The sequence below is a fragment of the Nothobranchius furzeri genome, chromosome 12, assembly GCF_043380555.1.
Source record: "Nothobranchius furzeri strain GRZ-AD chromosome 12, NfurGRZ-RIMD1, whole genome shotgun sequence".
NCBI classification, from domain to species: domain Eukaryota; kingdom Metazoa; phylum Chordata; class Actinopteri; order Cyprinodontiformes; family Nothobranchiidae; genus Nothobranchius; species Nothobranchius furzeri.
The window spans coordinates 13,233,009-13,254,208 of NC_091752.1; the positions used below are offsets into that span (position 1 = coordinate 13,233,009).

At 46.7% G+C, this 21,200-nt stretch overlaps 1 protein-coding gene across 2 annotated transcripts in view; it reads right to left on the minus strand.

Moving 5' to 3' along the window:
* Positions 1–7,363: 7,363 nt before the first annotated feature.
* Positions 7,364–21,200, minus strand: part of hs3st1l1 (heparan sulfate (glucosamine) 3-O-sulfotransferase 1-like1) — a 53,711-nt gene continuing 39,874 nt past the window's right edge. For both annotated transcript variants that reach the window (XM_054738483.2, XM_054738484.2), the window contains one exon: positions 7,364–9,377. In XM_054738483.2, the coding sequence (XP_054594458.2) occupies positions 8,281–9,216 (936 nt within the window). In that variant the 5' untranslated portion in view covers positions 9,217–9,377 and the 3' untranslated portion in view covers positions 7,364–8,280. The remainder of the gene's footprint in view (positions 9,378–21,200) is intronic.

The following is a 21,200-nucleotide window of genomic DNA, read 5'->3' on the forward strand; positions in this document are numbered from 1 at the left end:
TGTGGACCAGTATAAATATCTGGCAAGAGTTCTTGATGATAGGTTCACCTTTGAACCCCACATAGACGCACTCTGTAAGAAGGCTCACCAACGAATGTCGTTTGTCTGCATGGAGCGTCTGGAAAAAGAAGACCCCATACAGAAAATTCCTGGAGCTCCTTTTCTGGATCCGCACCACTTCGCAGTCGGTGTGCGCGCTCTGAATGGACTAAATGTTTTATTACCGAAGCCGTACAAAGGCCGGACTGCATCCGCTCCATATTCTGTGTAAATCAGGATTACTGTAATGGCTGTTAAGACAATCCTATCAGAGAATGCTGGTGTGAGTGGTGTGCAAAGAGTTCTATGGTCTGCTTGGAAGCATGTTGGGATGATTCCCATTTCATATCTCATAGATGGAGGAAACAGGTTGGATCACAGCAGGCTCCTCCTCCACCATGTTTGTTTACTCCAACGTCACGTCTTCAGAGGTTTTGTGAGGCCCAGTCTGAAGTGTGTGTGTGTGTGTGTGTGTGTGTGTGTGTGTGTGTGTGTGTGTGTGTGTGTGCGTGTGTGCGTGCGTGCGTGCGTGTGTGTGTGTGTGTGTGTGTGTGTGTGTGTGTGTGTGTGTGTGTGTGTGAGTGTGTGTAGCTAACTCACACCATACCTCATGGGGAAAAACAACCCAGCAGCGTGAACATGTGCGTGCAAGTGTGCGCACACACACAACTGCATGCACAATTGCATAGTGTGTGTGTGTGTGTGTGTGTTAAATGAGTCACTTAAATAGTAAAAGCCAGTAAAGACAGCAGTACAAATGAAGTGTCACTCACCACTGTTGTTCAGTTCTTAAGCATTTATTTTTCATCTTGAGAAACATTTCAAAAGCGCCTCAGATAAAAGTCCAATAATCCCAAAAGTTTATTCCAGCGATCCCCAACTGGTGGAATCTTTCCAGCCGAGCAACCTCCCGTCAACCGGTGCTGCCCTCACCCTCCTCCACCCTCTTCATTATTTCTGTTGCTTCTTGCTGTTGTTAGCTAACCAGCATAACCAACACGGCTGCTTCTGTCTCACGGAACAGAAACACAAGCTCACATGTGCTTTTCTCATCTACTGATGGACGATCTGAGCTTGTTAGTATCCTAGTAAAAGATTTAAACATAGATGGTTTTAAGAGAGTCTTCTTGGTGACAGAATAGATTTTTAAGTAAAGAGCTCTACGGTGCCATCTGGTGGGGCCCAACCTCACTAGCCCCTGATGCAGGTCAGATCAAACCCATCTGACCTCAAGTTCAGGTTAGGGTTAGGAGTAGAACCCCATTAGTTTGGGTTAGCAGAAAATGAATGGAAGTCAATGGAGGTTCACACAAACATAATGCAAGTGTGTGTGTGTGTGTGTGTGTGCGTGTGCGTGCATGCATGTGCATGTGTGCACATGTGTGTGAGTGTGTGTGTGTGTGTGTGCGTGTGTGTGTGTGTGTGTGTGCGTGTGTGCACGCGCGCACGTGTGTGTGTGCGTGCATGCGTGTGTTTGTGTATGTGCGTGTGCGTGTGCGTGTGCGTGTGTGTGTGTGTGTGTGTGTGTGTGTGTGTGTGTGTGTGTGCGTGCGTGCGTGCATGTGTTTGGGTATGTGTGTGTGCGTGCGCGTGTGGGTGTGTGAGTCAACAGTCAGAACATCAGCAGAGAAACCCACTTCCTGTCTCTGGTTCAGTAATAAACAGCTGATCTTTGAGCTCATCAGATGGTTTTTCTGGAGCTTGTCTCTGACCTGAGAGCAACAGGAGCTCTTCTTCCCTCTTTAGCTAATCAAACGTGCCCTCTACGCTTGAGGCAATAAACAATAAAGCACCAGTCATCACAAAGGACTCAAACACCAAGTGAGGAGAACATTTATCTGCACCGCTGGTGTGTGTAGGACCCTTTTGTGTTTGCCAGGCTCCTCCATGTATTCTGGGAAACAGATCGATCCCTGATCTCATTACATCCACCTTCTTCCTGCTTGTTTTTTGATTGGGACGTAAAACGGCTTCATTTGTTGATCTTTGCCTGAAATGTTTACAGACTGTTTCATGGATTTCCCTGCAGACTGGGTGCATTTGAGCTGGGTCATCTCTTTATGTGCAAACACATTAAAACAAACTCATTCCATTGCCATTAGGGTCTTTTTCCCCATCTGGACCTCCAGTCCAATCTGAAGTATTTAAACATCTTGAAATGTGACCGTGAGTCCAGAAGAGGACATGGACTGGAGGCCTTTGCTGAGCCTTGTCAATCAGCTCTAATTACACATTAAGTTCAGCTGCTGAAGTTTCCTCGGAGGTCATTAATTCACATCAAGGACACCTCAGTAATAGACTTGTGTTGTGCAAATACAGTTGCTGTCGGAGCTTAGCAGGCAGTGAGCGTTCCTCGTGCTTTGATTCAACACTAAATGCTTCATCAATCACCATTGCAGACGCATCATTAGAGGCTTCTAGGTTGACAAGACCAGCCAAACCATCTACAGCAGACTGCTCTGGACCTCCCCACAAACCTTTAATTACATCCAAGGTTGACAGTTATCCAGACGTGTGGTGATAAGTGGCTGTCTCCGTAGAGCCATTAGTCTGAGAGGGCAGGGTTTCCACCCACTGGGTTTACTGGAGGGTCGAAGAGGAATCGTCTGGTTTAGCTGGGATTGCCTCTCATTCATGTTGTCCTTGGCACTAATCAGACCAGATACAACCCCTGAAAGTATCCTACTGCACAGTTACTATGTAATAAGTACAAATACTCTGATTACTGCCATGGTTAATTAGACTATTGTAATAAACACAATCAGACTCACTGCTCCGCCCCACAACCACATTATTATTATGTTTACATGTAATTAGGTAACACTTTACAATAAGGGTCCCTTAATTAACATTACTTAGTGTGTTAATAAACGATTAAACAACTGCCTAATATTAAGTAATGCATGTTTCAGCCTGCTAGTGACACCTTTTCCAACTGCACTGATTTATCATTATTACTCAGCAAACACCCACCCCGGCCCTTTGTCCTAACCATAAGGACACTTTGTCATGAAATGGTGATGGCTGCAGGTTAATATGAATAATGGAGGTAGGGAGATACAACAGGTAGACACAAAGGTAACCAGGAACCTGGTGGAGCAGCTGAGGCCAATAAAGTCCTGAGGACAACACGTCAGAGGGAGAAGGACCGACACACCTAATGGTTAATATCAGTGACATTAATAAAGACCCTTATTGTAAAGAGTTAGCTGTAATTACAGTTTTTCACAGATGCTGGTACTTGAGACACGATGACCACAACACCAACCCCCAGAACCAATTCTGCTAAACTACAAACGCACTTCCTGTTTCACACTCAAAATGCAGCTCTGAAACACACTTTTTCAAAATACCAGACACAACTCTCTGCTGTTGGCACAATTTTCATGCAGAAAATATGTTGTTTTCACAAGGAACACAGACAAACGTGCACACTGACTCATCACAAGTGCAAACACCCGTCACACAGTTTTACAACCAGCAATCTGAGCTTTATCATAAAAGGGCGACAGGTCAGCTCTTCTGTCTTGGAGCAGTGGATGCCAATGTTGGAATCAGGCAGAGCCAGAGGAGTGAGAGTAAGAGGACGGGGACGAGGAGGACGAGGAAGGCCAAGGACTGTACTCTCTGATAAGATCTGCGCCACTTTGGTCAACCATGGTCGAACAAAGGGAGGCTGGCCAAAGATTACAGCAGGTACACCGTAGCATCCATCATCCGGATTTTCCCAAATGAGAATGGCAGGAAATCTTCTCTCAATGCATATCAATACAATCAGTACTCAATCAGTACAGTAGTAGTATTGCCTGTGGACTGTTTTGTAGGACAGTAAAATACTGTAATGCATGTTTCAAGTATTTAGGAAATGCATGCCTACTTTGTATTCTCAGTATTTTACTATTTGTTTGGCAGAAGTGGAAGATTACCAAAAGGAGGTGGTCGGGAACGTCTTCTGTCTCCCGAACAGGAAACTGAAATCGCGAACATGGTCCCAGAAACAAGGTCACATTATTACAGCAAACACAAAGAAAAATAATAGAAAATAATATTGATAAGGTAAACTTATCAACACGGGACCACGCAGAGACCATCAGGGTGAAGCCGGGCTACAGCGTGCCATTTGAACACAATTCAGAAAGAGTCAAAGAACGGCGATGTAACTGTGTGAGTGAGTCCCCCTGATGCAGATCTCACCTCTATACACAATAAGTTACATATTTCACTTCATCAACCATAATGGTTGTGCTTCACAATAGTGACCACTCCATGTCCATTTCTGATGTTGTCTCGTGTGTTTCAGAGTCCTGGAGCTAGAGGCAGCTGCAGTGGAGCACCAGCTCATCTTCATCGATGAGGTTGGGTTCAGCCTCACAGACAAAAGAGAGGAAGGAACATCATAGGCCAGCGTGGAGGGAACATCACAATGTGTGCAGCGCTTACCCACCATGGCGTTATCCATCACCATGCTACCCTTGGCCCCTACAACTCTGCCCATCTGATCACATTCCTGGACACCCTACATAACACACTCATTCCACCGGATCAGGCACATGGTCCAGAACAGCCCAGGTGCGTTGTCATTTGGGACAACGTAAGTTTCTACAGGGCTGCTGTGGTTCGTAGCTGGTTCACTGGCCAGCCATTTTCTCCCTCCATATTCTCCATCCCTCAATCCCATTGAGGACTTTTTTTCTGCCTGGAGACGGAAGGTGTACGACCGACAGACACAAACACGTACGCCTCTTCTCCCAGCTATGGAGGACGCATGTGGAGATATAGCAGCTGCATTATTTCATGGCTGGAATCGCCACGCTAGGCTATTTTCCCCCGCTGCTTGGCCGGGGAAAACAATGCTTGTGATGTGGATGAGGTGCTGTGGCCAGACGGCAGCAGGAGAGAGAATGCAGCATAGTTTATTTTTACTGTAACTGTACACAGTCAATTATTCTGTTGTGGTTGGTCGTATTGCTGATTCCAGCAGACAGAGCAGAAGGGCTCTCTGTAGGTCTGGATCGATGGAGGAAACATGACCTGTGACTATTAGTTTTGAAGAAGGTGACAAGCTGTTTCTGGGAAATGTCTTCCTACTGCGACGGGAGAAGAGGCTCTGAAGAATCGTCTCAGATACAATATCAGCTGTAAATAATTTACAGGACTGCCTCATTTAACAAGCACATTTAACACTTCAGCAAATTGTTGAACAACGCAGCAAAATGCAACAGAAGCTCAGAGGATTTGATGCTGCTGACGACAAGGTTCCCCTGTAGCTGCAGGAGCAGGCTACCATCAGCTTCCAGAGCTTTTCCTGATTCCCGCCGCACCGAAGCGCTGCTCCAGGCTTCCTGTTTCCTGTTTCTGCCTGACTCCAAAGCAAATTCCTTGGCTCATCTCTAGTGGCGTGCATCTCTACCTGCCTCACGATTCGATCCGATTCCGATTATCTGCCTAAAGATTCGATTTGAGTCTGAAATGCATCATGATTCTTCACCCAAACATTTTCATTACTTAATAAAAGCAGTAGAATAGTTTTCAATTTCTTTTTGATTTCGAAATCCCTGAAAAACAGAACATTCATCTATTCACTATAGTGAGCGATAATGTTTAAAGTGTGCTGCCTATAATTACTTAAATAATATAAGAAATAATGTTTTCGGTAGAGCAGCTTTAAGATAGAATATTACTGAACTTAAAAATAGTAAACAAATACTGCGTTAAGTGATTCTTTCACATCCAGGATCCCAAAACCGAAATTAGCCCAGACATCCGATTTAAATGTAACGGGTACATCTTTGATTACTGGTAATGTTGGCCCTGTATCCCTGTCTGCCTTTTCTGTTTTAAATATGCGCTAGGGCAACGCAGTGCGCATGTCATTGCAACTATGCCCCCAGAAGTAATTGTAACACCTCAAAACTTTATTGTCCTGCATAGACATAGACCAGGGGTCGGCAACCTGTTCCCATCAAAGAGCCATTATTACCCGTTTCCCACAGTAAAGAAAACACCGCAGCAGCCGCGGCGTTGTGGGCGGGGCCTACCCTCAGACAGCAAAGAGCTGCCCACAACAGGTGACAGCAGCCGGTACTGGTCGCTCGTGTACGTCAAAGTTATCTTTCATAAGAAGATAACCAATAAAATGATTTATATAAAATGGATCCAGAAGTTGTAGCCCGTCTCTGCCGACAATATTTAGATATTTTTCACCCTGTTGGTGGTTTTACTGAGCAGGTGCCACTTTTGTCATACGTTTCTTTTTAAAACATGTTTAGACTGTTCAGAATACAAATCCAGGCTCTGTCACGTTTGATTGTTGTAATTAAACTTTGTAGGTGGGGAAGGTCAGAAAAAGATCCGATCAATTTGTTTTTCCCTCATTTACAATGACGGAGATAACGGTGCAGTGCTCCTGGCTCTGGTGTTAATCAAGTTTAATTTATCTCTTTCCAACAATTTTCACAAGAAAACAGAACAGTTGAAAGCAGGGCTTGTGTTGACCGGACAGTTCCCGTATTTGACCGTTTATTTTGACGGAGAAAGAATAGAAAGACCCCGACGCATGCAGACGAACTGACATTTTATTCGTTTCGCACATCGCAGATGTAGCTAAATCACTCAAGAAAAGATTCCCATCTGAACATCTGAGCTGGACACTGCTCAGCGCAGCTCGCTGTCAGCGCGTACGTACGGTACACAGCGAGCTGAAGATGTGGAGAGAGGCTTGGAGCGCGTAGCAGAACCAGAGCGCATGCAGGAAGATTCCTCCGACTGAAGCGAGACTTGTCACTTAGAAAATGTTCCCTGATTATGAACATTGGCTGAATAGTGATTGTTCCTGTCTCCAATGTGGTAACCCATCCATGAGCTGTCTGAGGAGAATCCCAGAATCTCACATCCTCGTCAGCTCAGAATGCGCCTATGATTACGCACAAGCGTGACGCGTCAACCCGGTCTCACAGTAAGACCGGGCTGGACCTGTTCAGGTTTACGCAGACAATCTTTACATTTGGAATTGGCATACAGATGTAAAATTAATGCAGTAAAATATAAAGCATTTTATTTAAATATCCATTCATTATTTTACAAGCACAGAGAGCCGCATCAGATGGATGGAAGAGCCGCATGCGGCTACAGAGCCGCGGGGTGCCGACCCCCGACATAGAGAGAAAATCTCATTATGTCACGTTGCTGCATCGATGCGGAATCATGCACGGCTGAATCGCGATGCATCTTAGAATCGATCATTTTTCCCACCTCTACTCATCTCTAAAAGCAGGACGTAGGTGCTTCTGATGCTACAGTCAGCGCCAGAAAGACAGGAGAACAGTTTTGTGCATTTGTAACAGAGCAGTTTATTATTAAATCATCAATTTTATTAACATCAGACTTTACCAAAAGTTTCCAGCACTAAAAATGGGAAAGATGGGAAAGTTTGGAAATGTTGAAGCTGGTTTCTGGGAATCTCACCTGGTTTGTGTCTTTGAACAACCTCCATTTGGAGAAGAAGAGCTGGACTCCCATGGGATTGACAAGCTAACTGCTAGCCAAAATGGCACGACTCAACTTTTGATCTTTTTTAAACATGCCTAATTCCCAAAATTGAAATGTAAAACGTGTTATAAGCTTTGTATGGATGCAACAATAACACCCATAACAGGAAGGGGTCTAACGTCAGATCAGCTGATGAAGCCACCTTTTTCTGTTTGTGTGACGTGAAACAAACACCGTAGTTCCCTGGAGGGACGATCAGATCGCCGGGAGCGAGTTTGTGATGAGTGCTTGGCCAGGGAAGAGCAGTTGTCATGGCGATACTACACCAGTCATTATTTTTGGCACACATGTGTACCTGTGCACCGGTTATGTGAACCCCGATTACACCTAAATAATATCATAATGCTAAATTCACACCAATCCAAAGGTTTTAAAAGGTGCTCTAAAATATTTAGTATTACGATTAGCTGTTAGCTTGTTTATCCAGTAACAGCTAACCCGTTTCTCCAAACGGAGGATTCACAGAGCAGGTAAGATGTGCAGAAACTCTGGACTATCTCTCTAGGTCTGAAGCGACTGATTTAGTCTCAAGCTTCTACTCACAGCTGCATCACACTCATCAGCCTTATTGTGTGTAGAACAAAGGTACCAGGAACATGATAGAAGTCTGAAGGAACTTCTTCATCATATATCTAAAGTGCTGTTAGTATTACTTTTGTTGGCTCAGCTTAGTTCAGTTGGAGATCCAGGCTGCTATTGCCAGTGGAACGTACGCTTCACCAGCCTGAAGAAGGTCCGGTTGTGTTCCTGCAGGTAAGAGCGCAGCTGCTGCAGAACTGTGCTGTTAACCGACGGATGAGGACGACCCTTTGACTCGTGCAGACACCGCTCTCGCCCGTTGCTCCGGATGCAATAAAACCCCTTGGTCTGGTTGAAGTAGAAGTTGGAGGACACTATCCTTGGTGAGAGGTCCAGAAAGCGCTCCACCTTCTGAAGCTCAGGTAAGGGGTCACGGATTAGAGCGTCCCCATCCACGATGTGAATCTGTCTCAGTGGGAAGTGATGCAGCCAGTTACGCATGTGGACGTCATACAAGCTCCTCTGGATGGCTTTGTAACGGATGTTTAGTGCTCCGTTGTGAACAAGCAGGTTCTCAATGGCTTGTACTGGCTTGTGGTTCTCCAGCCGGTTAAAGTACACCTGGGTGTAGTCAGAGACGACCCGCTCAGCGGGGTCTCGCAGGATCAGAAGGAGTTTTATGGAGGAGTTCATGGCACGGATCCGCTCTGGCGCCAGAGCGGATGTGAAGTAACCCGGAGTTTTTTCCACTGTGATCTGATGAGGGTAGGAATACGGCATGAGCTCCCGGTACCACACCAGGCCCTTCGCATAGTTCTCGTCCCAGTCAAAGAAATGCACCTCGGTGGCAGCAACAGCAACTTCTGGGTGAATGTCTAACATCTCCAGCAGCGCTCTTGTGCCTCCTTTGCGCACCCCAATAATGATACTGTGTGGGGTTTGTTTGTTGCTTCCTGGAGGTGGAGATGAGGTCACGTCTCCAGAGACATTCGCTGTCAGTCCTGGCTCAGTGTCCAAAGTGTCCACCGCAAAATCTGGCTGAAGGAGCTCAGATGGGGCCGCGTATGTCTGGAGAACCAGCAGAAACACAGATGCTACAAAACAAGCCATGTTCGGAGCTAAAGGTGGAGACTGGCCGGCAGAAACAGCACGTGGCTTAGCGGTAGAAGAGCGGTGCCTTTCTGCGTGCAGCAGCAGCAGGAGTTACAAACACACGTTTGGTCCACTTGAGTTAGATCCGGAGGGAAAACCATCAGCGATCCCCAGAACATCTGTAGGGAGGAGCAAAGACAACAAAGAAGAAAAAGCTTTTAGATTTCAGGAGCATAAAGCAGAATGAAGGTCTGTATTCTCCTGGAACGGTACATTCCTCATTCCCAGGAAAAAGCCATTACACAATCCACGTCTCCTTATCCTCCATCCACCAGCAACTGTTGCTTCTCACTCTAAAAAGCCACTTTCAGTTCAAACTGTCATGTTTCTGGCTGGAAAACACTTCGCCCGACAGCTCGTCAGACAACGTGTCTGAGATACGAAAAGATGGCTGAAGGCCAAAAGAGCAGTTTCCACAGCCAGGTGACCGATTTCACGTTCATGCCAACAAGGATCAACCAGAAACCCACACACAGACACACACACACACACACACACACACACACACACACACACACACACACACACACACACACACACACACACACACACAGACACATAGACACACACACACACACGGACACACACACTCACACAGACACAGACACAGACAGACACACACACACACACACACACACACACACACACACACACACACACACACACACACACAGACACACACACACACTCACACAGACACACACACACACACACACACACACACACACACACACACAGACACACACGTGAGTGTGTGCATGAGTGAGTGAGAGTGAAAGAAACTCAAATAAAAAATCTAACATCCACTCTCCTCCACTTATCCGGGGTCGGGTCATGGGGTCATGGAGTCCCAGACTTCCTTCTCTCCAGCCACTTGGGCCAGCTCCTCTGGGGGAATCCTAAGGTGTTCCCTGGCCAGGTGAGAGACATAGTCCCTCCAGCGTGTCCTGGGTCTTCCTGCAGGTGTCCTACTCCTTTCTGTTGTAGTTACACTAGCCACAACACAGACTTTAACAAGGTACAATGTGGAGCTCACAAATCCACTAGAATGCAAAACCTGAATGATTTAATGACTTCCCCCCACCCCCACCCCACCAAAAATGGGCCACCCTATTGTAAGAGACCTGGACACACCACTGCTGAAAACCTGGGTTGGGTCCACATTTCTGTGTGGGAAACTTGACCAATCAGCTCAAATCTTTTTGTTCCTGTTGGCATCACCTGCAGACAACTCTGGGTTTATGTTGTCCTACATGTCCTCCTTCTGACTGATGCTCTGAATATGTGAGAGTATTTTTACCGAAGCATCAAAGCCCCAGCCTCTCCATTAAACACGGCCCTACATCTGCATCTGCCCATAAATTATACCAGTTGGAAGATCAGCAGTTTGTGAAGCATGCATAATACATGAGTGCTGAAATCTGTGTCCTCGTGTTGCTTTTCATTGACCGAGTGTAATTATAAATTCTCAGCTTGCAGAAAAACTCTGCCTTGTGTGCAATTTAGTCACAGAGGCTGTTCCTGTAATTAGTGAAGAGTTTAAGTGCCAGCGTCTGTGATGTCACCGCTGGCCTTCCTCTCACCTCACTGAGCCTTTCAGAGGTGATGACACAGGGCCCCCTCCGCTTCACACTTCAGTCGTCGGCTTGAGCGTGAGACAGTGCTAAACACGGAGCAGAAGACGTGCCCTACAGGGCCGCCGTTGTGTGAGGAGGCACTTATGTGCTGTGACAGGCATGCCTGCCTGTCAGCATTTCCCTAGCAGACCTGCCAAGTCCAAGGCCTGCAGTCGGGCAGCCAGACGAGTGTTCTGTCTCACCCCACCACCACCACTCGGCTCTGAGCGAAGCACCACCTGGAAGCAGCTGTTGTTTCACATTCATGGCTTTTATAGCTTCACTTCAGCATTCTGATGGCTGGTAGCCATGTTACCTGGCAGACACGTAACCAGGAAAAGCTATGCTGAACACAGACTCCAGTGAGTCCAGGGTTAGGGTTAGTAGTGGTGTTATCACTCCCCACAGCAGAGCAGAGCTCTGGGTGCCTCGAAGCTTGTGGGGCTCACGTTTAGTGGTGCTTGTCCTTCAGGCCCTTCTGAGGTTCAGCATCACAATACTGCTGGGGTCAGAGCGTGGGCATGCTCAGCCAGGAGTGTGACACTGGTGTGGTGACATGATGTTTGAAAGGAACTCCTTGTTTCCCCCCAAAACCCCCAAGCTTTAAACAACGACTGAAAAGATCTTCCACCTAATTCATAAATGCATGATCCCAGCAGGAAGTGCTCTTCAGCCTAACCCAGTTCTGTTGGTTCTGATCACCAGGAGTCCAAGATGTGTTTGATGGAGTAAACTGTTCCTACTGCTGATAAAGGATCTGACCTAACTCATGATTTAAGCCTTTAATGGTCACTCAATAACCCCAATCTAACCCTACATGGGGAACCATGACATATATAAGATTTTCCATCCATTTTCATCCGCTTATCTGGGGTCGGGTTGCGGGGGCAGCAGCCTAAGCAGAGAGGCCCAGACTTCCTTCTTCCCAGCTGCTTAGACAAGCTCCTCCGGGGAAATCCCAAGGCGTTCCCTGACCAGCTGAGAGACATAGTCCCTCCACCGTGTCCTGGGTCTTCCTTAAGGTCTCCTCCCCGTTGGACGTGCCCGTAAATCCTCACCAGGGAGGTGTCTAGAAGGCATCCTTATCAGATGCCTGAGCCACCTCAACTGGCTCCTCTTGATGTGGAGGAGCAGCAGGTTTACTCCAAGCCCCTCCTGGATGACCGAGCTTCTCACCCTATCTCTAAGAGAGAGCCCAGACATCCTGCGGAGAAAACTCAGTTGTATCCGCAATCTCGTTCTTTCGGTCATTACCCAAAGCTCATGACCATAGGTGAGGGTAGGAACGTAGGTATACCGGTAAATAGAGAGCTTCACCTTCTGACTCAGCTCTCTCTTCATCACAACAGACCGGTACAACGCCCACATCACTGCAGACGCAGCACCAATCTGCCTATCGATCTCACACTCCAGCTTTCCTCAATCGTGAACAAGACCCCGAGATACTTAAACTCCTCCACTTGGGGCAGGACCTCATCCCTGACCTGGAGAAGGCATTCTACTCTTTTCTGACTCAAGACCATGGTCTCGGATTTAGAGGAGCTGATTTTCATCCCAGCTGCTTCACACCCAGCTGCGAACCGCTCCAGTGAGAGCCGGAGATCACATTCTGATGAAGTCAACAGGACCACATCATCTGCAAAAAGCAGAGACTCGATCCTAAGGCCACCAACCCAGATCCTCTCAACACCTTGGCTGCTCTTGGAAATCCTGCCCATAAAGGTTATGAACAAAATCAGTGACAAAGAGCAACCTTGTCCAACTCTCACTGGCCCCCCAGTGGAAGTGCCCCCGATGTACACACAATAATGCAGAACCGCGTCAGCCAACACAGCCCTACAACATCCAGATCCTTAAGGAATTCCGGGCGGATCTCATCCACCCCCGGAGCCTTGCCACAGAGGAGCTTTTTGACCACCTCAGTGACCTCAGCACCAGAGATTTGAGAGCCCAACTCAAAGTCCCCAGACTCTGCTTCCTCACTAGAAGTATTCCGCCCCCGATCCACAACATCCCGAGTCGAGGTCAGCAGCACATCGTTACTTCCATCACAGTGTGTTGGTAGCAGACAGCTTTACCCTCCTGAGGTGCTGGATGGTGGACCAGAATATCCACCATGGGTGAAAGCCCAGCCACCAGGCACTCACCGGCGTGCCCCTCCTCCAGGCCTCGCTCCAGAGGGGGGCCCTGGTGACCCGCGTCTAGGCGAGGGAACACGGTTTCCATTTATATAATTGGTCATAAGATGTCTTTGGGCTGCTTTTTGTCTGATCCCTCACCTAGGACCTGTTTGCCATGGGTGACCCTACCAGAGGCAGAAAGCCTCAGACAACTTAGCTCCTAGATCATTGGGACACTAAAACCCCTCCACCACAGTAAGGTGACAGCCCAGGGAGAGACATTTTCCTTGTAGATGATTGTAAACAGGACTAAAACAACACAAATCCATTTTTACATAAAACTTCCTTCTGCCACATAAGTTAAAACTGTCAATCAAAAGATGTTTTCCAGCATCTGCTTCAGTGCTGCTCCGTTAGGGTGAAGGAAGCAGAGAAAAGGTCATAGATCCGACAGTTCTTCATTCATCCAGCCAATCCTGTGTGTGTGTGTGTGTGTGTGTGTGTGTGTGTGTGTGTTATGGGGGAGGGGGTACTTTAACTATTTATGTAGTTATTTGTGTGATTTTTGAAAGCTGGTTCAAGAGGACGGCTGAGGGAACAGCGCCGGAGCATAGAGCAGGATGTGTCCTCAGAGACCCAAAGCCAATCCAAATCAGGCCAAGCTAGAACTAAAACCACTGTCATCCAATCACAATCTGTCTGCTGCAGCTGGGTTCACACATAAAGCTAACAAATGTACAATTGTGTAGATTACTACCTTCATCTGAAACCTGCCATGTCTAGTCCTGTATGTGTCTGCTGCCCCCTGGTGGAGCATCGACAGATGGTGAGAGCCTGCTTTATTTCTGTATTACTGTTATGATGTTAATAAAATAAAACACAATTATTATTTATTTATTATATAATCATCAGACAGTAAATAATTATGTTTATTAATATTATTTCCAGTTTAGGGTTAATGATCTGATCTGACTACCGCAGAAAGAATAACCAAGTTATGAGGTTAATATTTTATAAAATAGTTATCAGGCTGTATTTTTTCTACCAAAAGTGATGATTTTATGACATCACTCACTATCTGTATTTAGAATAAACAAACACCCTTCCATAGTCAGCTGATGGCTGAATGATCAGCCAGCAACCATAACTCAGAGGTGGAAAGAGTACTAAACTTAAGTACAAGTATCATCACTTTGATCATTTTTTACTTAAAAGTTACTTTGTAGTATAAGGATTGCTACACCTAAGTAGTGCAAAATCACAATGCCAGCTCACAAAATGCTCGCGAGTTAGCTCCAGTATGAAGTGTCGATTGGACAAACAGGATGTTTGAACTCACAGAGGCTGCAGGACTCCTGCTCTATGAGCACACCACTCTGGGAATCCTTTGGTAAGGAGCGCTAAACATTCTTTTGCCGCTGCCATGACGGAACCGAGTCTGGCTACCGAACCGAGCAGAACACTGATGTTACACAGGTGTGCAAAGGTTCAGGTTTCAACCAATAAGAGAGGGAGGGAGAGAGGGGCTAAACAGCGAGTGCATCACAGGAAACTGACTGAAAAGTGTGGCTGTTGAACGTCCTCATTACCCACACCCCCCACAAGTGAGACGCTAAGCTAATGCAGGTGCCATGGCCACCCTTATGGGCTCCACTGGTTTAACGATGACCTGCTCTGCTGCCTTCAGCCTTCTACCACATCTGAGTCAAGCTGAATGTTTAGGTGTGCAGAGCCACGTTGAGCCTGATATGGTCCTGGTCCTCATAAACATGTACGTTTATGCTACGACGGACGGATGTTAGGGGCATTGAGAGCTCAGGAGGTGGAGTGGGTTGTCCAGTAATCAGAAGGTTCCCGGGTCCCACCAGAGAATGCTGCGTGTGGCAGGCCTGCCCTCTGTCAGGGCAGCTATGGCTACATCAGAGCTCATCTCCACCAGAGTGAGAATGTGTGTGTGAATGATGGTTGTGTTGTAGAGCACCTTGGGGGGTGTAGATCCCTAGTAGGAGCTATGCCTCAGCGCCACCGTAAATCCTATCAGGGTCTCATATCGCTGCTTTCCTGGCTCTCACAACCATTCTGATCTTCTCCGTGTAGTGTCATTATTCCAGTTTATCAGGGAGGGAACACTGCAAAATGCAATCATCATTAAAACAAATAGACTAACTAACCTCGCCCACCACAGTGAGCCACTGGAATTCCAAAGCATTCCTTTGGCATTGCAAGCAGAAAAGTACTATACACACATGCATAATGGATGAATGATGTGATGAAATTAGAAACTGTGACTTGTAAAGAACTGTGAGGTTTGATGAGGATAAGAAAAGCAACAAGAAGGTTTTTCTGCTGACAGAAACGTTGACATGGATGGGATGTAAATCAGCTGAGTCTACAGTTAGACAAGGTGGAATCCCACCTGTGCACTGGCTCAACCCGGTCCGGAGCATTGTTACACCCTGCCTGGTGTACAGGATATCTGTTTATTCCTCATGACAGCTGCTGGGTGCGGCCCTGCAGGACTGAAGGTTTAATGCTTGGACCTTCTGTTGTTGTCTCCCAAGTCCTCAGCTGAGTCAAAGTCAGGCTGTTTTCATACTACTAATAATAATAGTAGCATTATTAATAGGGATGCACCGATACGATACTGGTATCGGTATCGGTGCCGATACAGATACTGTTACTGTTACTTTTAATTACTATTATTATTATTATTATTATTATTATTATTATTATTATTATTATTATTATTATTATTATTATTGTTGTTGTTGTTGTTATTATTATACCTCTCCCTGGGCTGCCACCTGGAGGGGTTTTAGTGTCTCAATGATCCTAGAAGTTAAGTTGTCTGAGGCTTTATGCTTCTTGTAGGGTCATCCATGGCAAACAGGTCCTAGGTGAGGGATCAGACAAAGAGCAGCCCGAAGACCTCTTATGATGAGTTATATAAATGGAAACCGTGTTCCCTCGCCTGGATGTGGGTCACCGAGGACCCCCTCTGGAGCCAGGCCTGGAGGTGGGGCACGTTGGTGAGTGCCTGCTGGCTGGGCTTTCATCCATGGAGCCCGGCCGGGCACAGCCCGAAGAGGAAACGTGGATCCCCCTTCCCATGGCCTCACCACTTGTGGGAGGGGCCAAAGGGGTCAGGTGCAGTGTGTGACGGGTGGTAGTCGAGGGCAGGGATTTTGGCGATCTGATCCTCTGCTACAGAAGCTGGCTCTTGGCACATGTAATGTCACCTCTCTGGTGGGGAAGGAGCCTGAGTTGGTGTGTGAGGTTGAGAGGTTCCGACTAGATATAGTCGGACTCACCTCAACGCATTGTTCTGGCTCTGGAACCAGTTTCCTTGAGAGGGGTTGGACATTCTACCACTCTGGAGTTGCTCCCACTGAGAGGCGCTGAGCAGGGGTGGGCATACTATATGCCCCCCATCTTGGTGCCTGTATGTTGGGGTTTACCTGGTGAATGAGAGGGTAGCCTCCCTCTGCCTACGTGTGGGGGGGATGGGTTCTGACTGTGGTCTGTGCTTATGCACCAAACTACAGTTCAGACTACCCACCCTTTTGGAGACCTTGGAGGGGGTGCTCGAGAGCACCCCTTCCAGTGACTCCCTCGTTCTGCTTGGGGACTTTAACGCTCACGTGTGCAACGATAGTGAGACCTGGAGAGGTGTGGTTGGGAGGAATGCCCCCCCGATCTGAATTTGAGTGGTGTTTTGTTATTGGACTTCTGTGCCAGTCATTGATTGTCCATAATGAACACCATGTTCAGACATAAAGGTGTCCATATGTGCTTTTGGCTCTAGGATACCTTAGGCTGCAGCTCGATGACCGCAGGTCTTGGACACTCGGGTGAAGAGAGGGACGGAGCTGTCAACTGACCTCTACCCCTCAGATGGTGGGGGAGGATGCCGGTCAGACCAGGCAGGACCAAACGTATTGCGAGGGTCTGCTGGAAACATCTGGCAGTCTCCTGTCAGAAGGAGGTTCAATTCCCACCTCCGACAGAATTTCCAAAATGTTCCAGGGGAGGCAGGGAACATTGAGTCTGAATTGACCCTCCAATGTTGAGGTGGCCAACCGGAGCTGTGGTCGCAGGAACGTCAGTACCTGTCGTGGTGGCAACCCTCGAACCAGCTGGTGGGCACCGGCGGTTAGGCATGCTGTCAAGCTGAAGAAAGAGTCCTATCAGGTCTTTTGGGCCTGTGGGACTCTAGAGGCAGCTGACGGGTACCGGCGGTCCAAGCGGAATGCGGCTCGGGTGGTCGCCGAGGCAAATACCCGGGCATGGGAGGAGTTCGGTGAGACCATGGAGATAAACTTCCATACGGCTTCGAGGAGATTCTGGTCCACCATCCAGCAACAGCAACTCAGGGGGGTGAGTGGTGGGTGGGTGGGTGTGTGTGTGTGTGTGGGGGGGGGGGGGGGGGGGGCAGTGCGCTACCAACCCTATAGTGGGGACGGTGTGCTGCTGACCTCTACTCAGGACATTGTGGATCGAAGAGCAGAATACTTCGAAGGCCTCCTCAATCCCACCGACACATCTTCCAGTGAGGAAGCAGAGTCTGGGGACTTTGAGTTGGCCTCTCAAATCTCTGGTGCTGAGGTCACTGAGGTGGTTAAAAAGCTCCTCTGTGGCAAGGCTCCAGGGGTGGATGAGATCAACGCGGAGTTCCTTAAGGCTCTGGATGTTGTGGGACTGTGTTGGCTGACGCGGCTCTGCAATATTGCGTGGACATCGGGGGCAGTCCCACTGGACTGGCAGACCGGTACGGTGGTTCCCTTATTTAAAAAGGGTGACCGCAGGGTGTGTTCCAACTACAAGGGGATCACACTCCTGAGCCTTCCTGGTAAGATCAATTCAGAGGTTCTGGAGAGGAGGGTCTGTCAGATTGATGAACCTCAGATTCAGGAGGAGCAATGTGGTTTTTGTCCTGGCCGTGGAACACTGGACCAGCTCTGTACCCTTAGGGGGATCCTGGAGGGTGCGTGGGAATTTGCCCAACCAGTCTACATGTGTTTTGTGGATTTGGAGAAGGTGTTTGATCGCGTCCCTCAGGGGGCCCTGTGGGGGGTACTTCGGGAGTATGGGATACCAGACCCTCTGATATGGGGTCGTAGGTATGACCGGTGTCAGTGCTTGGTCCTCATTGCCGGCAGTAAGTCGGGCTCGTTCCCAGTGAGAGTTGGACTCCGCCAAGGCTGCCCTTTGTCACCAATTCTGTTCATAACCTTTATGGACAGGATTTCTAGGCTCAGCCAAGGTGTGGAGGTCATGTGTTTTGGTAGCCTGAGGATCAGGTCTCTGCTTTTGCAGATGATGTGGTCCTGTTGGCTTCATCAGAACATGATCTTCAGCTTTCGATGGAGCGGTTCGCAGCCGAGTGTGAAGCAGCTGGGATGAGAATCAGCTCCTCTAAATCTGAGACCATGGTCTTGATTCAGAAAAGGGTAGAATGCCTTCTCTAGGTCAGGGATGAGGTCCTGCCCCAAGTGGAGGAGTTTAAGTATCTTGGGGTCTTGTTCTTGAGTGAGGGAAAGATGGAGTGTGAGATCAATAGGCGGATTGGTTCTGCATCTGCAGTGATGCGGGTGTTCTACCGGTCTGTCATGGTAAAGAGAGAGAGCTAAGTCAGAAGGGAAAGCTCTCGATTTACCGGTAGATCTATGTTCCCACCCTCCCCTATGGTCACGAGCTTTGGGTAATGACCGAAAGAACAAGATCGCGGATACAAGCGGCCGAAATAAGTTTTCTCTGAAGAGTGGCTGGGCTCTCCCTAACAGATAAGGTGAGAAGCTCGGTCATCCGGAAGGAGCTCGGAGTAGACCTGCTGCTCCTCCACATTGAGAGGAGCCAGTTGAGGTGGCTCGGGCATCTGGTCAGGATGCCTCCTGGACGCCTCCCTGGTGAGGTTTTCAGGGCACGTCCAACCGGGAGGAGGCCTTAAGGTAGACCCAGGACACGGTGGAGGGACTATGGCCAGGGAACAACTTGGGATTCCCCCGAAGGAGCTGGCCCAAGTGGCTGGGGAGAGGGAAGTCTGGGCGTCTCGACTTAGGCTACTGTCCCCGCGACCCGACTCTGGATAAGCGGATGAAAATGGATGGATGGATGGATATTATTATTATTATTATTATTATTATTATTATTATTATTATTATTAACAACAACAACAATAAGCTTCAAGAAGCTAGAACTGCTTATTTTTCATCGCTAATTGAAGAGAATTGATCCAAGATGGCTGCTGGTAGAGGTGGTTGTGATGACCAGCCGACCAGCTTCTGACAATCCAAACAAATATAACCAAATATTTTGGATATCGAACCACTTGTTGAATTTTATTGGATACATCTTGAAGTGATGTTTAAGACTTTGGGACTATTTGTTTTACACTTGTACTGTGGAGCACCTTTTGCCTTCTGAGGCCTACTGGATGGTGAGGAAATCTATTTCTGCTAATCTGTCAATGGCTAAGAAAATGGAAAAAGATTTGGATGAAGTCAAGAAGTAACTAAACTTTATGTCAGGTGAACTAACTAAAGTGGTGACACAACAAAGTGATTTGATTAAACTTATAGTTGAAGTACAAAATCTGAGGGAAATGATTAAAGAGAAAGATAAGAAGATTGAAGAGCTTGAAAACAGAGTGGAGCAGCTGGAGCAACATGCAAGAATGGAGGAGGTGGTGATTTCAGGTCTGGAGACTACACATCGTACATATGCACGGGCAGCTTCTGGAGGAAATGCTGGAGAGGATGTGCCAGCAGAAGAACTGTTGTCACTGGAGAAACAAGTTATTCAGTTCTTTGGAAGTAAGGGCATTTCTATTGACAGCACCACTATAGCTGCATGCTACACAATTCCTAAAAAGCAGGGGGAAAAAAGCAAAAAACAATAATTCAGTTTGTGAGCAGGAAACATACAGTTGACTTGTTAAAGGTCGTAAAGAAGCTTAAGGGCACAGGAGTGTATGTAAATGAGCACCTGACAAAGACGAATGCAGAGATTGCCTGGCAAACAAGAACTCTGAAGAAGGAGAGGAAAATACAGGATACCTGGATAAGGAACTGTAAAGTAATGATCAAGCTTAATGGACCACCAGAACAGGCTAAGGTGGTGAGCATCAGGAGCCTCTCTGAACTGGAAAAACTTAAATGATGAGAAGATGATGGTATTTAGATTAAGGACAAAGCAGACTACAAGAAATCAGGAAATAATAGATTTTTTAGGTCTGTCAGTGATGTAGATCATAAATCAAATCTGATCGATAATGGAGTTGACTCAGAAATTAATGGTTGCTGCAACACCCACCTGGACTGTGAATATTATATTGTAGAGGACTTCAAAGTGAGTATGTGTGGATTTTCATTAATACACTTTAACAGCGGAAGTCTCTACAACAATTTATCTAAGATCTCAGATTACCTAAATGAGTTCAAGGAGAAATTTACAGTAGTTGCAATTTCAGAAACCTGGATCAAAGATGGAAAAGAGTTATTGAAAAAACTGGATGGCTATGAAATGTTTACCCAGAGCAGACAAAACAAAAGAGGGGGTGGGGTAGCACTTTTTGTTAGGACTGGTTTTGATTGTACGATACTAAAGAATATGACCTTCATTGTTGAGAATTTGATGGAGTGTCTGACAATTGAAATTAAGTGTAAAAAATCCAGAAACATCATTATAAGTTGCATGTATCATAGTCCTGGTTCTTCTATAGATCAGTTTAATGAACGTATTGAAACATTATTTGGGCAATGTAGGAACAAAATGACTTTAATTTGTGGAGATTTTAATATTGATTTGTTTAAATCAGATGATAATATTAAAATAGCAGAATTTATCAATTTAATGTTTAGTTTAGGTTTCTTTCCGTTGATATTGAGACCAAGCAGGATAACAGCCGATAGTATTACACTGATTGACAATATATTCTTAAATCAATCTGACATCAAGACAAAGAATGGCCTTTTTTTTAACTGATATCACTGATCATTTACCGGTGTTTATTGTGGTGGAAATGATGAGAAGTGATGAAACATCTCTGGAAAATGTAAATTATACCACAACTAGGAAAAAAACTCGTGTTGCAATTGAAGCTCTGAAATATGAACAGTTTTGCTCTGATTGGACTGATGTTTATGTTGATGATGTTAATAATTCTTATAATGCATTTCTTGAAATATTTTTGGGAGCTTATGATAAA